Raw genomic sequence first — 17,029 nt, forward strand, 5'->3', positions numbered from 1 at the left:
ACCACCCCATGGGAGAGCTTGGGAAGGGAGAGCAGGCTCTGGGGAATAACCTCATGATTTTCCTCCAGACTGGGGCAACTGGAGCTTCACCACAGCCAGCCACATCTACATCTGCACAGGGCTGAGGTTTAGGGCTTTTAAAATCAGGCTGCATCTTAGTCCAGGCCCTGGGACAAAAATCCACACTGCAGATGTGTTTTGAAGCTGTGTGAGGGCCCAAGGGCTGGTTCAGATCCCTGTATCCCACTGTGCATGGGATGCATTTGATGTCCCACCTCATCCTGACCTTCACATTTAGTTTCCTACAAAGGGAACCTAATTCACAAAAAACCTAATTCACATGCACAAAAAACATGTAGAACAGAACAGAGGGCAAGAAGTGGAGGTTGACAGGAGAAACACTTCAAAACCACTTAGCAGCCTTCAATTGATTGCTCTGATTTTTCAAAAGTACGTATGTAGTTGACCTTAACCTGTGTACACGGGATTTAAATTGTCATCTGACTAAAGAAATCACTGTTATTTTTGTTAGAAGCAAAAATTTAGGAGCACTTAGCTAGCAGATGTTTAAGTTCAAGGAAGAGCTAAGCAGGGTCAAGTGATCAGTTTAAGTACTTCTTCCACTAGAGTCCATTAACAACACAAATGTCAACACGACAGAAATGCTGTTGGCTTCTTCCTGCCATCCCTTCCCTCTGGTTTTTGAGGGTGGTTTTTTTTTTGGGGTGTGGTTTTCTTGCTCCTGGTGAAAAGAAAAGATTCCAAACCAGGAGTGCTAACAAAGAACTGAAACCTCATGAAAAATATCCTTGAAAGTGAGGAAACTGCATAGGCACTGATGGCTCATGTTTGCTAACACAGAATATAAATTAATTTTATGCTGTGTGTTTTTTAATTGATTGTAAGAAGCAGTTACTCAAGGGCCAGTTCTGCTGCAAAGAGGACTTCTCAACTTGTCTCTCTTGTGTTTGAGCTGGAACGCAAAAAATTTCTAAATGTGACCTTTTCCTATGTAAAATAAAGCAAGGAACTTAATTTTCTTCCAGCTATTAAGGAAATCAGGATGAAATTAAGTAGCAAGCAAACAGCATCATGCGTAAAACACAGTGAACATCCGTGTAGGAAGAAAGGAGCTGAAATGCCTTACAATGTATCTTTTAAGCAAAGAACAAGCCCCAAACTGTCCTCATTCAGTACCAAGAAATACCATTTGGGGTTTGTTTGCTGGCATTTAAAAAAAATTAATCCATTAAATACCCACTGGGCACACTGGAAAATATAGCAGTGCATAATTCATTGGCTGAGGCCCCTGTTAGGGCTGTTGTCATTTGTCAAACAATTGCTTGCCTCTGGCAAAATATTTAAGAAATAGATGGGCTTTAAAATTTACCCTGTTGTGGCTTTATGGATTGAGACATTTTTTGACCCCCCCCCTCCCAAAAAAAAAAGAAAAGAAAAAAAAGAAAAACAAGAAATCCCTTCCAAACACTTGATTTACTATTGATCTGTTTGGTTTTTTAAAAAAATTATGTGTTTTAACACGTGGCCTAATAATTATTAGGCAAAACATAACATACTCGGTGTGAAAGATCAGGAGCTGATTTATTGCTTTCTGTTGTCTTTCCTTTCTCTTCTTCCATGCATGTTTTAAAGGGATCATCACTACTCATGGCACAGGAAGAGGAGAAATTTTTTGTAGTTGTTATCATTAACTAATTTCCAGCAATAATTACTTTTCATCACCTTGCCTTTCTCTTAAAATTAAGTGTCTTTGGGAGAGGGGTGGTGGCTGTGGTTTTGCAGGTTTTTAAATACTTTTTGGTTTTAGTTCTCTTTTTTATTTTGAAACCCAGAGAAATATTGTCTCTTTATGTAGTTAATTATCTGGCATTGGAACTTTTCTGCTCCACTGCATATTTGTTCAACTGTTGTAACTGCTTCTGAAAAAGGGAGAAAATTACTAAAAATAGGTGAAATTAATGTTGAAACCTTCAAAAAGGACAACTAGCAGTTCTTGAATAGAAAGCTGCTGGTATCATTCCTGAGTAAATGGAAAAATGGCTAAACCCCTCATCAGTCTTCTGCTTCATGATCTGAGAGTTTGGGTGAAAATCTACACATTTCTGGTTTTGAGGCAACTCCATCAAGGCTTAAATCCAGCCACTTCTAAGCATGAAGACAGTGCCTCTATTTTGAACAGCAAGATGTCATTGCAGGGAAGCTTCTTTTATTAATTAAAATCCTTGTTATTGAGTGGCTGTTTCTACCAAAAGCAATTTTAATAATGTTCTGAAGCGAGAACGTTTCAAGCCTTAATTTATTTAAAATTTAAATTGTTAGAGAGCGAAGGATATTCATCTCAGCCATGTATTAATGGTAACACAGATTTCCTGTATTCTGAGTGACAAATTTCCCAAAGCTCCTTCTCTCCTGCTCTGAATGCACTGAAACCTTATGGAATATTGTGGTTTCCCAGCAAAGTGGTGCAGTGCAGGCAACTTTCAGGGTTAACTTTCTGGCACAGATCAATAAGGGAATGCAGAAATAGTGTGATTACAGAAGCTGAAAAGCTGGCCAAGTGCTTTGAATAATTAATCCTTGCTTGACGCTGGAAATTTTTCTTGTTTCACTTTACAAAGAGAGATTTTTGTTGGGTTGTAATTTCTAAGGCTGGAGGATCGTGTAAATAATTTAATAAATTTTATCATACATGAAACATCCAGTTTCTAGAGATGGATATGCAGTCTAATATCAACCATAACTATAAAAATAATTTAAAAAGCACCTTCCTTATTTATGCTTTATTTTATTTTAGGAGATGGCAGAGAACACAAAGAAGAAATTGGTACTTGCAAATCTACTTTAAAAATGCTTCAAAGAAGCATAAAACAAAGGATTTGGAATACAGTTCTCTTTATTTTCTTTATAAATCATGTTCACAGAGTAGTCTTTCTCCCCTCACCCCTTAGTTTTGTAATCATGTTGTTTACTATGGCAAAGTAAGTATTTTCATATTTTGGTCTATTCCTTTCCTTATTTGTGTTTTCTGGTACAGGAGTAGAAGAATGGTCAGTCAATAAGGAGAAGTCATCACATTGTAAAGAACAACATGATTTAATTGTTGTTAATTCATGGGCATTAAAATTCTGATACACTGTGAAATAGAAGATAATGACAGAGAACACGACGCTAACAATATTCTCTCATGAACAGAAAATAGCACAGGCTTTAATCCAGTTCTTAAGCTGCTTTTTGAAGTTTTTTATTCAAGCACCTAGCTAGCTTAGTTGAAAATAAGAAAACATCCTGACATTTGACATTACAAAAGGAAATGGAGTCATTAGCTGTAAAAATAAATATAATTCGTGTCTTTTTGTCTGTTTGTGCCCACTTCTCAGGCGATCATACACATTTTTTATGGTTTTTATACCTCCTTACATTAGAACTAATTATTTTTTGCACACTTATTTTATTTTTCCATACAAACATATTTTCACCAGACTATCCAATTAGCTGTTCTAATAGCACATAACATCATATATCAATACACAGACCTAAACCTAGCCTGATTATCCCAAATTAGACTCCCGAGCTCCTCGTGAGCAGCACGGCAGGTGTGACTCCATATGTGAATTTGTGATCCCCAGAGAGCAACATGTCCAACGTGAACTCAGAGGTGACATAACCGAAGGGTGGCATTTGGCCATCTGTGATCACACCAGCTCGGTGTCCCTCGGGACACCCTGACTCCTCGTTGCCCTCCTGGTGCTGCCAAGCTGGGGGATCCCCTGGGTGGGTGGGACAGAGCCTGCTCAGCCACCATCCTGGGGTTGCCCTGGGATTTGGGGGATGCTGGAAGCAGGGGTGGGGATGCTACACCCAGGCAGTGCCTGGGGAGGTGTGGACACAGAAGGCAGAAACTAACGCAAGCCTGAGATTGCTGTGATTTAGGACCTGACCAGCCATCTCCAGAGCGTTGCAGGTTGGTGAAAGGCTGAAATTGCCTTTCCAGCAGTGCCTTTGGTCTAGCAGTGAGGGCACTTCAGCCAGCCCCACGAGTGGGTTGGATGTGTACAATTTTTTTTTTTTTAATGCAGGCAAAATATAATCCCCATTCCTGCAAAAAAAAAATTAAAAAATAATAAAGAAAAAAGAAAGATGTGTCTGGGTGAAACCCTGTATGGGGTTTCTTTGGAGAGGTACCAAAAAAAAAAAAAATTAATGAGGGTCTCTTCACCTCTGTGCAATAAGAAAACCAGGCAGCCTCCTCCAGATGTAGCAGATCTTTGGAGAGGATAGAGCCAGCTGCATAAGGCTCCCCTCTTTACAGCAACTCTGGATCTAGCTGTGGTAGTTACTGGGATATTCCCTACAGCTTTACCCATCCCACAACCTGTCCAAACTTCAGAAAAACACTATAGAATAGTCTGCATTTTTTCAAATGTTCTGAAGGTTGGATGGAGGAATGACATGTATTCTTCTTGGTCATGGTGCACTCTTGTTTACCCCAATCCTTACCCTGGTTGGATATTTAACATTTCAATTTCCATTTCCATTTTTTCCTCCAAAGGTTTCAGAGAAAGCTCTGAATGACCTGAGGAAATGTGTGAAATGGGCACCAATTTAAAAAATGGCTGTTCAAAAAAGGTTGCATGGTTTTAGGGACCTGACCTGTAGTGAGTCTCTATGTATAGCTAAGGGGTACTGTTTTGAGGAAATCCAATTCCTAGTGGATTAAAAAAAGGGGGGTTTTGGCACTGAGATTGCTCCATCTGTAAAGCATGAGCAGATATCCACAGAGGATGCAAATATCCCCAGAAGGATGGAAATTTGCTTCGGAGTTCATTGGGAATGAACTCCAATAAAATACATCTTTACACTACGGCCCTTTTCCTTGTATTGTTCCTGGTTTGCTCACAGAGTCTCAAAACAGGACCACAACCACTCCGGGAAAGAGATTTATTTACTCACATCCATGGGAAAATAGCTACACCAAACCATTCATGAAAGCATACAGGTTGTGTCCTACTCAGATAAATACCACTCTACCTCAGATAAATACCAATCTACCTTAGGTTATGGAAACAGTGGGCAGCTATAAAACTTTGCGCAAATACAAACGTTGGTCCTCTGGAATTCTTCATAGTCAGCAAGCGTCCAGCAGGAAAAAGAGTTCTCCATTTTTAAGTGGTGGAACCAACACTGGAGAGACAACATCAAGAACCGCTTGAGAGATTACCCGAGACCAAGATGTTTTTAATCAGTGGCCTCTCTGTCTTTTTTTTTTTTTTTTTTTTTGGATATCCAGCTTGAGACACCATAAGTGGAGTAAATTTTCAGAAAGCCTTGAGCACCTGCTCTCTGAAAAACTGGTTGCATTAAGGTATCTGAAGATGAGCACCAAGAATTGCTGCATCCAAAGTGAGTTTGCATTAGAAATCCCAAATTCCCTCAGACTGGTACTTGGGGAGGACCTAGTGCTTTAGGCAGCTCTGAAAATCCTAGGCACCATGCGCAGTGCGTGTTTATCTCTGACACTGGCAGATTTAGGTAAACATCTTCCGCCTAGACCACTGCAGATTGAGTGAAAAGAAGTATTTCAATAGCTTCACTTTCTGTTAATTCTAAGGAGGACTAACTAAATATTTCAGGGCTAGCGATACTAGATTATTTCATTGACAGTTTAAAAAACAGATGTACTTTTTAGATACAAATAAGATGTAAGGAAATGAAGTGTTTTCTTTTTCTCTTCTAAACTTAATGGCTGGTTTCAGATTTTGTCTAATAATCTTGGTTTAAGACCTCACTGTTTTAAATATTTTTTTTCTAATTTTTATTTCTTGTGATGTGTAAATAGCTAAGAAATATTAAATATTGTAATGTTCTTTAATTAAGACAATAACATTTCAAAGGCTAATGTAAAATCAAGCTGCTAAAGTTTACAATTTCTCTGTCCAGCAGTTCATTTATACAACTGCCCTGAGTAGATGCTATTATGCTGCTTAGCAAATGGCCTTTAAGAGTTTAAAAATAGCTGAGTAAAGCTACTCAAAGGTAATACAACACTTCTCAGGCATCTTTAATTGGAGTTAAGAAGAAAACAGAGTTTTCTCATTAGTTAATTATTCACTCAATGATTTATACACAACTAAAACACAATTGAAATATTCAGGAGAACTAATTGTGCTTCTTCCTATGCGTGGGACCATGAGCTTATTTTTCAGAAAGGCAAGATTTTAAATTGTAAAACTAGTCCTATTTTTGTGGACTGTTTTAGCTGCTTATATTAAACTCTGTTGTTCCCATGTGAACCAGTGAAAAGAGTTATTTGCTAACATACATTGTTGTGAGGTTTCTTTGCGAAACCTCACTGATCCCCTTTAACAAAAAGATAGTTTTATTTTAAAATTCCTGATATAATCAATTTGCAGTGTTTCTCAAACTGGTACAAACGTGTAAAATCTGTGCTTTTAAAAGCTTCTGCTTTGAGTAGCCTTACACTCCATAATTGTGCCCTAGCAATTGTCAAGCTCTATTGCATGCCCCATTCATGAAAATTATATTTTTTTTGGGATGACATAGCTTAAAGAATTTGAATCTAAAAGTTCCTTACCTAGAGCTCCCATTAAATTATATTAATTTAAAACATCTATGGAATGATATTTTCACAAAAAAAAAGAAAAAAGAAAAAAAAGAAAAGAAAAAGAAAAAAAAAAGAAAAGAAAAAGAAAAAAAACAGTAAAACAAAACCAAAACCAAACCAATGGGTTGGGGGGGGTGGGTGGGTAATCTATGAAAAATGACTCTTTACAGTAAGTAAAAGAGGTTTATCACAGTTTTGGTAGCTTGCATGAGTTCATACCGAAAAAAAAAAACCCTTTCACATGTTTTCAATGACTTTTAAAACCAAACTTTGACGCTCTAGGTACACTCAGTTGTAGGCCCTGAAGCAGTAGACGCCGTAGAGCTTGTGCTTCTTGTCGGGGAAGCCGACGAAGCGCACGGCGGCCTCGCTGGGGCTGCAGCGCTTCCGCGGCCGCGAGATCGGGTAGCGCACGCTGCCGTCCGCCAGCCAGCCCGCGTCGCAGCGGTCGTAGCCCAGCAGCTTCCAGGCGGCGAAGATCTGCCCCACCTTGGCGATCTGCGAGCCGTCCTTCAGGCACGCCTGCACCGCCTCGTCGTACGTCAGCTTCGTCGGGTGGATCAGGTAGTAGAAGCGGCCTGGAGGAGGTGGAGGAGGAAGGAGGAGGTGTTAGCGGCGCAAAGGTTGGAGTCAACCATCCTGGAGGCCTTTTCAGACCTTAAATCCAGAGATTTTACAACTACAATGGTGCTGTCTAAAGATTATTTTTACATTTTACGTACTTTACCTGTATTCATAGCTTAGCGATGCAAAGGTTGGACTCAACCATTCTGGAGGTCTTTTCTGACCTTAAAACTGGTGATTTTACAACTACAATGGTGCTGTCTAAAGACTTTTTTTACATTTTATGTACTTTACCTGTATTCATAGCTTAGCAGTGCAAAGGTTGAACTCAACCATTCCAGAGGTCTTTTCCGACCTTAAAACTGGTGATTTTACAGCTACCATGGTGCTTTTTATGTACTTTATTCATAGCTTAGTAGTACAAAGGTTGGACTCAACCATCCTGGAGATCTTTTCCGACGTTAAGTCTGGTGATTTTATGACCACAACAGAGTTGCCTAAAGATTTTTGCTTTTTATGTACTTTACATATATTCACAGCTTAGCGATGCAAAGGTTGGACTCAACCATCCTGCAGGTCTTTTCCGACCTTAAATGGGGTGATTTCATGACTACGATGGTGTTGCCTAAAGATTTTTAATTTTTATGTACTTTATTCATAGCTTAGCAGTTCAAAGGTTGGATTCAACCATCCTGCAGGTCTTTTCCAGCCTTAAATCTGGCAATTTCATTACCACAACGGACTTGCCTAAAGATTTTTACTTTTTATGTACTTTATTCATAGCTTAGCGGTGCAAAGGTTGGACTCAACCATTCTGGAGGTCTTTTCTGACTTTAAATCTGCTGATTTTATGACGACAGTGTTGCTGCCTAAAGATTTTTACTTTTCACGTACTTTGCATATATTCATAGCTTGGCAGTGCAAAGGTTGGACTCAACCACCCTGCACACCTTTTCCGACCTTAAATCTGGTGATTTTACAACTGCAATGGAGTTGCCTAAAGATTTTTATTTTTATGTACTTTTCATATATACATAGCTCTGTATACCAGTTATGTAGCTCCTGCTAGTTTTCCTACCCTTTCTCTTACATTTTAGAGCAATAAGCTGACCTTCTAACACATGGCTAAAATACTGGTTAATCTTATTTTCAGGTAGAGGGCCTACAAGAAGACATAACAAGAATTGGGGCATAGAAGCCCTTGGACCAGCTCCAAGGGGCTGACCCAGGGGTGGGTTACTGGGGCAACTGAATTTCCTATTAGATGTACTGTTAGATATCCTAATTAATTATTAACCTTATAAAAATCATAGAAATTGGATACTGGGTGTGCCCATAGCCCATAACTATGAATGCACCTGGGAGCTTCCAATAAAGAACTGCTTTTTTATCTTACCATTTTAATACTGTTTCAACGGTTTTTTCTCTTTTGATTTCAGGCAACAATGCTGTAACACTGACTTTTGAGGAGAAATGGAGGTGTTCCAGTGAAGGGTCATGTCAAACAGAGGTTAATTTATGTCTGTGCCAGCTGGAGGTTGTGTTGTTAAAAATACTGTAATTTTTTCATATGGAGAGTTGATAAATATCAGGAGGAAAAAAAAGAAAAAAAGCCAGACCCCCAAAACAACAACCCAGGTTCAGAAAACAGACTATTTGAACAAAAAATTAGAAAGGTACTGCTGTGTTTATCTCTGCTAATATCAAAGCATGGCTTCCTCACCTGAATTTATACTCAGCAATAGTATAAATTATTAACAGGGATTTAGGGGAGGGCAGCTGGAGGTAACACTCTTTTCCTCTTTTCCTCTCTGACAAGGTGGTGATCTTGTTTCTGATCAAATACAAGCAAAATTGGGGTGTTTTTCGGTGAGAAAGCCAAGGTGTTGAACACTTCTCAGGAGGAGAATTTGAGACTGCGGTAGAGCAAAATTATGTCTGTTGTAAGTCTTTAGCAGCAGCTCTGCAGCTCTGTTTCTCTTTAGGCATCAAAGGGTAAATCCTCACCACAACATGGCACTGAACTGATAGTGCTGCTAAGAAAAATGTGCCCTGTCTCAAGGTAATGAAAATATATGCCAGAAAATAAAGCCCAAAAAGCAAAGTCTCCCTCACTAATCCATAAGCAGCAATAATATTAATATTGATCCCATTTATCAAGGCAATAAACATTCATTGTAAGCATTTCATTCATTATACTCGGGGTTATTTATCATCACTGATTTGACAGCCAAATGGACTGCAGAGGAATCATGTTTCTTTGAAGGCATAATAATTTCCAAATAAATTCACAACTTTTCTATCTGCCTGTTCCTGAGGAGGAAAGTTAGCTCAAAAAAAGAAAGGACTTTATTTTGAGGGTATCTTCTAATTCCTCTTTGCTGCTTAATTAAGAACATACTCCAGGATGTACAATATCGATTTTCTGCCTCAAAAACACCAGGCAAATACACAGAATTTTGCTCAGTTTTAGATTACTTTGTTGGTGAAGAAAAAGTGGTGAGCAAACGAAAAGTTATGTCAGCTTCAGATTCCTGCAAAAATCAAACAGGGATTTTTTCTGAGTGAATGAAAGTTGGGCTAGATGACAATATAAAGATAATTGAATTAACCATGTCTAAAGGTTGGAAATTTTATATCGAGACAAGAACAGTTTTAAAAAAGCATTTACATTGCAGCTGTGGTGGTGAAAAAACTTTTTAAAAATCTTGTTGCTGTCAGAGACATTATCTACAGAATTTCCACAGAAAGCTGCTGAGAACAGATAATCCCTTTGTAAAACCCTCTTTTTAACTCCATTTCAGCACACTGAAAGCATTTATAATGTGCTGCTAAAGAGAATGTTTTTTAAATGGAAACCTGTTACTATACACTGTTAAGAGGTTTCCCAAAATTAACAGGATTTCTGATTTAGGGGAACAGGGGTTTGGACTGATAGTGTGTAAACTTCACCCAGTTTATGAGTTCCCCTTCAAACCATGTGTCAATGGAATATAATTTCACAGGGATTTGCAGTAGGGTCAGGCTTTTGACATATGACATCAATAAAAAAACTCCTATACTGTGCTCCTTCCTCAAATAAGAGAAATTTTAGAGTAAACCCCACAGGGGTGCAGTGTGTATCCAGAATGTCTGGTTACACAAAATTCCATTAATAAACTCCATACAGATTTGCAGTTTCCCCCCAATAATAGGTGGGAAGTGTTCCTAACTCTTCAATCTCAGCATTTATTAATTGATGTGGAAGGAAAAGGAGGCATTTACTGTCTGTCTCATTAATTTCTGGCAGTTGGGTCACTCTACAGAGGATGAAACTGCTTGATTTGACTCCTCACATCCAAACCATAGGGCAGATAGTTTGTGCAAATACTCTCAAACTCCATCTGTAACAGTTATTTTAAGATTTTGCATGCAACAGACCAGTTTAAAGAGGAAAACTCCAGCCATTGACCTAAATACCCCACACCCCTGTGGCTGTGGGAGTTTGAGGCATGAATCACACTTGGAGATTTCCAACTAAGTGCTAAATTGAGAGGTTTACTAGTCAGTTTTTCTTATTAAAAAAAAAAAAAAAAGACGTTTGAGACCTGGTACATATTTTGACATTCAGTGATCATCTCAAATAGCTGATTTTGAATTAAATATGTGGGAAAATTTTTTTAAACACACCACAACCAGTAACAACTCTGGTGAGTCAGAAGCAACCACTCCTAATAAAGGGTGTGTAATTTTATTTTGGGTTTGTTACTCTTTTTGGAGCAGCGGCTACACGTTCCCAGAGATAAAATACTCTGGAATGGTCAAATGAACAGTCAGCACTATTCAGACAGGACTTTCCACAGACTTCTCCCATTTAAATGGCAGAAGTTTTTGGCTTGTCACATGCACTGCTGTAATAAACAGGTGGCTCACAGCTGTGCTTTCATCATGCTCTCTAAAATTTATTCTTTGTGTTCTTAACTTTGTTAACATGAGATTTTCACTTGATTCTCCAAGAGCTGATGAAAGATCAATTATGCACTATAGTTCTGTGGCAGAGGTATATAACAAGATGCACGTTAATGAGCAGAAAGTGTGATGCAAGCTGTACTTGTATCTTTTTTTATTTCCTTTGAAAATCCTTAATTATAGAGGGGCTGATAAATATATTTACATTTAGCTCTTTTAGCACTTTTCAGTGTGAAAGATTCTAATGGATTTTCCTTGAAATAAAAGTACTGTTCTCCTTCAGAGGACTTTTCGAACTAAAAGAATAACCACTAAGCCCTTCTGTTATGTATTCCTTGGTCTGTGCCCATTAGGCTCTGTGGGGAAGACTGTAACAAAAGGATTCATCTGCATTTATTTCCCCAAGTTGACCTTCTGGAGGGATTGCATGGAAGAGGAGTATCCCCATTCCCCAGGATGAGGCAAGGAGAGAAATTGGGGTGATCTGCAGCCCCAGAAAAACTTTGGATAATGTCAGGTTGTGTCACCACATGGGTCAGGAGCCCTCAGCTTTTCTTATTTGGACTTTGTCCCCAAAGTGGGTCCCACTGGGCAGGACAAGTAAAGGAGAAATTGGCTGTGAGAGAGCAGAGCTGAGCCCTCAGACTCCAGGAAATTCCAATATGGAATTTCCAAATTTGGGTTAGATACTCCCCACTTGTGTGCATTCATTTTCGATAGGCTTTACCAGCACAAGGAATGTGAAAACATATTGGGAAACATATTGTCATCCAGTGCAGGCAGAAAATATTTTGTTATCTCACAATATTTTGATGGATTTCATAGCTAGCATTAGGCTGGTGTTACTCTTTGAATTGTTTTATGAAGCACATCACTTTGTATTCTTATAAACTGGAAACTTGCTGGTACTACCAGATATAAAGGGTATGAAATTATTTCATGTTTTTGGACACAAAACATGAGCAAATCTTGTATGAACTAACAGAAGGATTTGAGTATAAATCAGCTACACACGCAGAACAAAATGTGTAAGTATTGCATTTGCCTCAGTCTAAGAAAAGACATCATAGAGGGTAATTTCATAACAATAACAATAAATAAGATTATTTGATACTACAGTTTTGCACAATTTCCCTGTGCAGGTAATAGAAATGCATGTAAAATTTTTTACTAATGGTATAATCCCTCCATTTCTAATTTTTTTTTTTATTGGTGTCTCCAGGCCATCATAGATAGGATCCAATGATTCCAAAGAGAAAACACTGAACCTGGATTTGAATTCATTGCATTGATGATGACAGTTTCATTTTTAACCTTAAAGGCTGAATACCATCGAATTTACCTTTCTTCTGCAGGAAAAAAAAACCAAGCTTTGCATGTATTTTGGACCAATATTTTTTGGTTTGACTGCTGAATTATTTGAAATTTAACCTCTTTTTTTTTTTTTTTTTTTTTTTTTTTTTCATGTTCCCTGAGATCATAATGTGTTTGGGCAATTTGGGAATTTCTTTCTCTGTAGAGAACCCAGTTAGCAGGTATCTAAACCTCCCTCAACCTCTTTTTTTAACAGAAGCTCCCACAACTGCCTTTTCTTTTTGAGCTATCCTTATCCTCCCCTGATCCTGTGGCCCCTGGCATTTTCCCATCTGCATTACATAAATTTGAAGGCTCCTCTGTTTCATACTCAGGAGACTCCAGCAGCCCCTGGGAATGCACAGTGTCCTAACCACCTCTCATTTTCCTTGGCTGTTCCCGAGCTGAGAGAATCAACATTGGGTGTTGATATAAATATCTTTTTTTTGCCTGCAGCCACTATCTTTGGCAGCTGGCAATCCCAACCTGGGGGCAAAACAGGTCATTATAACCTCTTCCCTCTGCAGTGAGAGAGCTAACATATGCCATTAAACATGCCTATCCAAAATGCTGTGCTGGAAACAGGGTGAGTCAGGGTGGCTGGGTTAACTGTGGGTATTAAAGTGAGCTTGGGACAGGAATAGTGGAGAACACAGCAGGGGCATGTGAGGATGGTGTAATCTGGGGAGCTGAGGAACTGGGAGCTGGGGAAGCAGAAATCTGGATTTTCAGCTGATGTCTTCAGAGACTTCTGACACTGAGTTGTGGGGAACATATATCTATATATAACTCTGTCTCTCCCCCTGTTGCTGTGCAATATTCTCTCTGGAGGTCATTTTCCAGATTCCTCAAGGCTGACACTCTTGTCAGTGTCTTGTCTTTGATTGCTCTCCTACCTGTGCACCTTATCCTCACCTTACCTTTCTCCTTCTCCATCTTTCTTTCTCCTTGGACCAGTGCACAGACAATATTTATCTGTCAATGCTTATTATTCTTTTCTTCCCAGAAATTATGCTCCTCATGCCTTAAGAGATATTGTTCAGCTTCTGGTGTATAAAAGGGTGGTGATTACTGAACAGTTGTCACAAGGTTTTACTCTGCAAGCTCTATGAATAGTGCAGCTATCACATTTTAATTCTTTTTCTTTGATTATTTAATTCCTTTGTGATATTTCTATAGCAGGGTTAAATTTGTATAGAAGAGATGAGTTCATGCAGGATATCACCTTGGATAATTGAAGTAAGAAAAAATTGAGCCAGAATTTAATGGAATGATGCAGCGTGATAAAAACATCAGCCAAACTTTTGTTTCAGATCAGTTTGAACCTCATATAATATTATCAGCTTGAGGATTTGTTTGGAGGTTTTTTGTTGTGGGGGTTTTTTGTGTATTTTTTTTCCTTTTTGTGTATTTTTTGTTTTGTTTGGTTTTGCAGGGGCTTTTGGTTTTTTGGGGTTTTTTTGTTTGATTTGGTTTTTTTTGGTTTTGGGTGTTTTTGGGTCTTTTTTTTTTTTTTTAAAGGTGGTGCAGATGTAACATTGGAGCACATCTTCTGAAAGTAGATGATTTCAGCTTATTCTTATTTTTTGCTGTGCTGTAGGATGGCACTGCTTCACTATGGATGAGCAATCTGTGCATAAATAAAAAAAGGCCATCCTCCATGGTCTGAGTGGGCTGCAAACCAAACATCTGCAAAGTTGTGCAGGAATTATCCACAACTAGGATGCTCTAGAGGAGTGAACATTCCTAGAAATGCTTTCTAAATCCATTTCAGCCACTAGATAAACCCCAAAATGATAGCAAGCTGAGATTGGGTCATTTAATTTCATTTCATACCTAAAGTAACATCAACTAATAGCAAAAAAGCTTCTGGCTGCTAAAATAAGGTTTAGAACAGCTCAGCCTCAGAACAAAAGTGATCAGGGGCTTGGCAGAGTACTGAGATTAGAAATCTAAATTATTAAGGAATAAAGCTAGAAATAGGTTTGCTGATAAGGGAGTGTTAGCCATATTAGACCTGGTACATGAGCAGGAGCTGCTTGACACTGCAGAAGAGGTGCAGTGATGATCAGAATTGTGTTTTGGTGATATATTTATGCAATATGAACAGAAATTGAATTGAATTGAATTGAATTGAATTGAATTGAACAGGAAAGCTCAATTAATGAACCACAGGTTCCTTCATCGCTCTAACTGAATTAAACTCGTTATACACCAGCATTAAAAGGATATGTATAAATTTTAATGGGGTGAAAGTGGAGATATTAGAAACTCCTGCCAGTACAAGCCCTGAGTTGTAAAAACTCCCTACGTGAGCATGTGGCAAAGACGACTTTACCCTGCTTGTGTGCCCTTGCAAATTCCAGAATGATTCAAATTCTTTTCCTTTGATTATTTAATTCCTAGCACTTTCCATGCCTAACACCAGCTCTGACACGTCAAACACCACCTTCTGCCCTTGGAGTTCCTCTCCTGAGCACCATCATTCACGGGGAGGAGCGAAGAAAAACACTCTCACCGTTGAAGTTGGAAGTGAAGCAGAAGACATCGTATCGGCTCTTGTCCTTGTCCCAGAATCCGTAGTTCCTGACGCCAGGCACGGTGTTCTTGCCCCCGCAGGGCTCCCTGGGCTTGGTGATGGGGTACTGCACGGAGCCATCACTCAGCCAGCCGGCGTTGCACCAGTCCAGCCCCGACCTCCAGGCGTCGTAGAGCTGGTCGAAGGAGGCCATCACCGAGTCCTGCTCCGCGCACGCCCGCTGAGCGTCGTGGAAGTTCAGGTTGTAGCGCCCCAGCCGCGGGGAGTAGGGGAACACCACACCTGGAGCGGGGAAACGGGGAGAGTTATTGGGCACTGAGAGAGTGGAGCGGAGGGAAATGGCTTTTTCCGCCATCGGAAGGACATATAAAGAGGAAGCAAAGGTTGGCTCTGTCTCAGAGCCTGTTGACATAGGGTTAAAATGTTAGTTAAAAATGGGCTTTGGGAACGGGGATAGGTAAGAACTGCATGTGCAGGCTCAGGGTGATATGATCATGAAGATTGTTTAGAAAATATCAGGATTGTTTCAGTTAAATCATGCAGATTCGCGCCTGTGAAATAAATCAGAAATGTTGCGGGAGAAAGGGGGCTTAAAGTCATGCTTGGTGGAAAACAGCAGAACAATATTAAGTTGATGATTAACATATGATCACACCACTGTTATGTAAGGGAAAGGTATAAAATATATTCACTTCAGATCAATGTCAAAGTCAGATTTAGGTAAATCTCACCCCTGTCTTCCCGAGCTCGAATAAAAGGCACCTGCACATAACCTTCATGATTATGTGTTATCCACACTAACAAGCCAACAAAACCTTGCAAAACCTTACAAAACCTAACAAAACCTAACAAAACCTTACAAAATGAGGGTCTTGTCATGCTTGTAAAATCCTTGCTCATTCCTGTTACTTTGGCTAACCAGGAAAACTCTCTGAGAATGACTTAGCTATTCTAGAGGTGAAAAGTTATCCAACCCTAGAAAACATATATATAACCAGCATGTGTTCACCTCGTGGCTTGTGGTGGTTGGTTGAAATATGTTTATTGTTCTTGACAAGAATGTAGCAGATAAGGGCCTAATTACTTAAAAACCCCTGGGTTTTTTGTAATAAAACTATTATTTCTCTTTACACCTGCTATGGGAGGATTTGTTTGTTTGTTTCTTTAATTTGTTTTTTGGATTTGTTTGTTTGTGGTTATTTTTGTTTGTCTATTTTAGTTTTGTTTGGATTTTTTTGTTTGGTTTTTTTTTTTGGGGGGGTGGTTTTATGTGTGTGTGTTGGTTTTTTTAGTTGGTTTTTTTGGGGGTTTTTCCATGGTTTTGTTTGTTGGTTGGTTGGTTGGTCTTATTGTTTGTGTGGAATGGGAGTAGGGGATTTCCTGGCAGTTATTTAGAAAGGAGAAATCATTGAATGAATCGTTGAATTTCTATGAATTTTTCTTTTTACTCATAGACATTATTATGAAAAGTTTAGATAGACATAAAAGAACATTGTGTTCTTTGCATGAACCCTTGCCAAGATTTCCTGAGAGGTTCAAGACTGTTGCTTTTTGTTTTCTTCTTTGTTGCTTTTTTTTAATTTCACATCATAGCAGGAATGGGAATGCCTGCCTTAACAACATTTCAGTGCTAATCTGGAAGGAACCACAATTTTATCATTCTGAGGTCTTAAAACAGGAACGCTATGGGGAAACGAAATCAGTAAAGTCGTGTGGGAGACTTTTCTGGTGCTTTCCATCTGGTTTTGGGCAGTTTGCCACCACCTGGGGAGGGAGAGCTCCTGACAGAGGACAGGTTTCCCCCTGTGCAGATGGTGACCCCCTGGCACAGCCCTGGTGGGAAACCATGTGTGTCACCACCTTCCCTCTCTGTCCCTACAGCCTCTAAAGGCATTGTTGGCTTGCTCTAGGAGAGAGACACTGTGCAAGGAGTGTGGACCTGCCAAATGCTGCCTTCCCCCTGGGGATGAGACAGCCTGTCC

At 39.3% G+C, this 17,029-nt stretch overlaps 1 protein-coding gene across 1 annotated transcript in view; it reads right to left on the bottom strand.

The window, feature by feature from the left end:
* Positions 1–6,789: 6,789 nt before the first annotated feature.
* HAPLN1 (hyaluronan and proteoglycan link protein 1) overlaps positions 6,790–17,029 on the bottom strand; it is a 28,949-nt gene continuing 18,709 nt past the window's right edge. Inside the window, exons 3-4 of the mRNA XM_085042154.1 lie at positions 15,027–15,329; positions 6,790–7,221 (exon numbers count right to left, since the gene is read on the bottom strand). Of these exons, the coding sequence (XP_084898280.1) occupies positions 6,932–7,221; positions 15,027–15,329 (593 nt within the window). The 3' untranslated portion in view covers positions 6,790–6,931. The remainder of the gene's footprint in view (positions 7,222–15,026; positions 15,330–17,029) is intronic.

This window comes from Lichenostomus cassidix, chromosome Z (assembly GCF_008360975.1).
Source record: "Lichenostomus cassidix isolate B80296 chromosome Z, HeHo_3.0, whole genome shotgun sequence".
Taxonomy (NCBI): Eukaryota; Metazoa; Chordata; class Aves; order Passeriformes; family Meliphagidae; genus Lichenostomus; species Lichenostomus cassidix.